Here is a 2,857-nt window from a genome sequence, read left to right as displayed (position 1 = left end):
TTCGGTGGTGGGGAGACGATTTGTTTAGTCAAAGCAAACAAAAAATCGTCCCACTTCAATAAGTATTATACTATTAGAAAACAAATGATTTGTTAAAAAATGATTTTTAATTAATTTTTAGCCACGTGTAGAGGCGACATACATTCTTTGAATCTATAAATACCGAAGCCTTCTCCTGCAAAAGGCCCAACCAATTCCATATTAAAAATATTAGTTCCTCTTTGTTTCTTTTTACCATTTTGCATAAAATAGTTTTTGCCTCCAAACGACTTAAAAGCTCTAGAGTTTGTTTCTTTGTCACTTTATCTCTATTCTGCACAAAACAAACTATTTTACTTTCTTCTCGAGAATCATGTGTAATTCTACACCATCTTCTTCTTCTTCCTCTTCCTTATTATCTTGTAAAGACAAAACCCGTTTTTCAAAACTCGAGACATGTGATACAGATAACCCTCATTATTCCGAATTCACGAATAATGATTCTTTAGACCTTAAAAGATGGCCAACTTTTCATGAGGTAAATAATTATCTTTTTCTTTCTTATAGAAGCATATATTTATTTACGGTGTACATATATATATATATATATAATACAAAATAATACAAGAATCGAGTTCTTGACAAAACTAGATTGTACGAACTATGCCAAAAAGTATATCTATATAGAAACGAAAGTTTCATATATATTTTTTTATGCCTTTTGGTATTGTTTCTTGTTATTTTTTTTTTAAAGGTTAACATAAGCTTTATTTGATTAAATATAATTAACCATCAACCAGAAAAAAAATTTTTAAAGTTGGTAAAATATCTATGGACGTGGACGGTTCTTCTTCTTGACTTTTGTTTTCTTAATCTGGCGGCAGGGCTTAGAAGAAGTGAAGGCGATCGGAAGAATCTCTGGGCCGACGGCAATGACCGGACTTCTTATGTACTCAAGAGCGATGATATCGATGCTGTTCCTAGGCTACCTCGGTGAGCTTGAGTTGGCCGGAGGATCTCTCTCCATAGGCTTTGCCAATATCACCGGCTACTCCGTCATCTCCGGTTTGTCCATGGGGATGGAACCAATCTGCGGCCAAGCCTACGGAGCTAAACAAATGAAGCTTTTAGGACTAACCCTTCAAAGAACCGTCCTCCTCCTCCTCTCTTGCTCGGTCCCGATCTCCTTCTCGTGGCTCAGCATGCGGCGAATCCTCTTATGGTGCGGCCAAGATGAAGAGATCTCCTCCGTAGCTCAAAAGTTCCTTTTATTCGCCATCCCTGACCTCTTTCTCCTCTCTCTGCTTCACCCTCTTCGCATTTACCTCCGAACACAAAACATAACATTGCCCGTGACGTACTCCACGGCCGTGTCCGTTCTCGTCCACGTTCCTTTGAACTTCCTCTTAGTGGTGAAACTCGAGATGGGAGTCGCGGGAGTCGCAATAGCTATGGTTTTGACAAATCTCAACCTTGTAGTCGTCTTATCTTCTTTTGTGTATTTCACGAGCGTGCATAGTGACACATGGGTCCCACTTACTATTGACTCTCTTAAAGGTTGGTCGTCTTTGCTCTCACTTGCCATACCCACTTGTGTGTCTGTTTGTTTAGAGTGGTGGTGGTACGAGTTCATGATCATTTTGTGTGGACTTTTGGCTAACCCAAGAGCCACCGTGGCTTCTATGGGAATCTTGATCCAAACAACAGCTTTGGTCTACGTTTTCCCATCCTCTCTCAGCCTTGGTGTCTCTACGAGAATTAGCAACGAGCTTGGGGCCAAACGCCCTGCGAAAGCTCGTATATCCATGATTGTTTCACTCTTCTGCGCGGCCGCCTTAGGCTTAATGGCAATGGTGTTTGCCGTGCTTATTAGACACCGGTGGGGACGCTTGTTTACCACTGATGCAGAGATTCTTGAGCTGACTTCAATCGCATTGCCCATTGTGGGGTTATGTGAGCTCGGAAACTGTCCTCAAACGACCGGTTGTGGGGTTTTAAGAGGTTGTGCAAGACCAACACTTGGTGCCAACATAAATTTGGGATCGTTTTACTTTGTTGGCATGCCGGTGGCTGTTCTGTTTGGGTTTGTTTTCAAACAAGGGTTTCCAGGTCTCTGGCTCGGGTTACTTGCAGCTCAAGCAACGTGTGCTTCTCTCATGTTGTGTGCACTCCTGAGAACAGATTGGGCAGTCCAAGCTGAGAGAGCTGAAGAGCTGACGTCAGAAACTTCTGGAAAGACTCCTCCTCTCCTCCCCATTGCCAGATCAAAGAGCCGGTCTAACTCAGATACAGAAGATATGATGAAAACGATGTTGGTTTAGATTGATAGCTATTCTTTGGAGTCATTTGCCATCAACATTAGCGTACATATGTTCTTATCAAAACATTATTTTTTCGGAGTTTACATTGCTCCTTAATTAATTTCTACTTTTTTTTAATTCAAGAACGAATTTATTTTGTGGGCTTTAGTAGTGTTTGTGTTATCTATGTTTGTTTGTATGGGTGTGATAGTTCTTAGCTAATTTGACTTTAGCAGTTTGTACTTTATTATATGTTCCCTTTTGTAATAACTCAGTTTGGTGTGGTTACATTTATCTTTGTCCATTTTGTAGGAGAAATGATATTTTTTTTGTTAAACAAAGCCATAAAATAAAATGATAACATTTAACTCCATTATTACAACTTCAACGTATTTCTTAGAAAATAATTAATACTTAACCATTTTGTTGTCAAGACCATACTAATGTACGGTAGGTCACTAGGTCTGTATCGATCAGACCTACGGGTCGAAGACAATCAGAATAACTACGGATAAAGTAAAAAAAATCTAGAATATTTTCCATAATTGATTAGTATTTTTTTTTTGCAATTCTATATA

The 2,857-nt window shown here is 39.3% G+C and overlaps 1 protein-coding gene across 1 annotated transcript; it reads left to right on the top strand.

Moving 5' to 3' along the window:
- Nucleotides 209-2,567, top strand: LOC104787243 (protein DETOXIFICATION 48). The gene is made up of 2 exons (XM_010512781.1): nucleotides 209-517; nucleotides 864-2,567. The coding sequence occupies exons 1-2, from the start codon at nucleotides 353-355 to the stop codon at nucleotides 2,298-2,300; spliced, it is 1,602 nt and encodes a 533-aa protein (XP_010511083.1). The 5' UTR covers nucleotides 209-352; the 3' UTR covers nucleotides 2,301-2,567.

The sequence above is a fragment of the Camelina sativa genome, chromosome 5, assembly GCF_000633955.1.
Source record: "Camelina sativa cultivar DH55 chromosome 5, Cs, whole genome shotgun sequence".
NCBI lineage: Eukaryota > Viridiplantae > Streptophyta > Magnoliopsida > Brassicales > Brassicaceae > Camelina > Camelina sativa.
Note: the sequence above shows the minus strand (reverse complement) of the source record. Positions and strands in the feature narration are given on the sequence as shown.

What these genes read in the sequence shown, in the direction of transcription:
- LOC104787243 (XM_010512781.1), top strand. Translation starts at nt 353, where the DNA reads ATGTGTAATTCTACACCATCTTCTTCTTCTTCCTCTTCCTTATTATCT. An exon ending in GATGGCCAACTTTTCATGAG is followed by an intron (nt 518 to 863) that starts GTAAATAATTAT and finishes ATCTGGCGGCAG; the next exon opens with GGCTTAGAAGAAGTGAAGGC.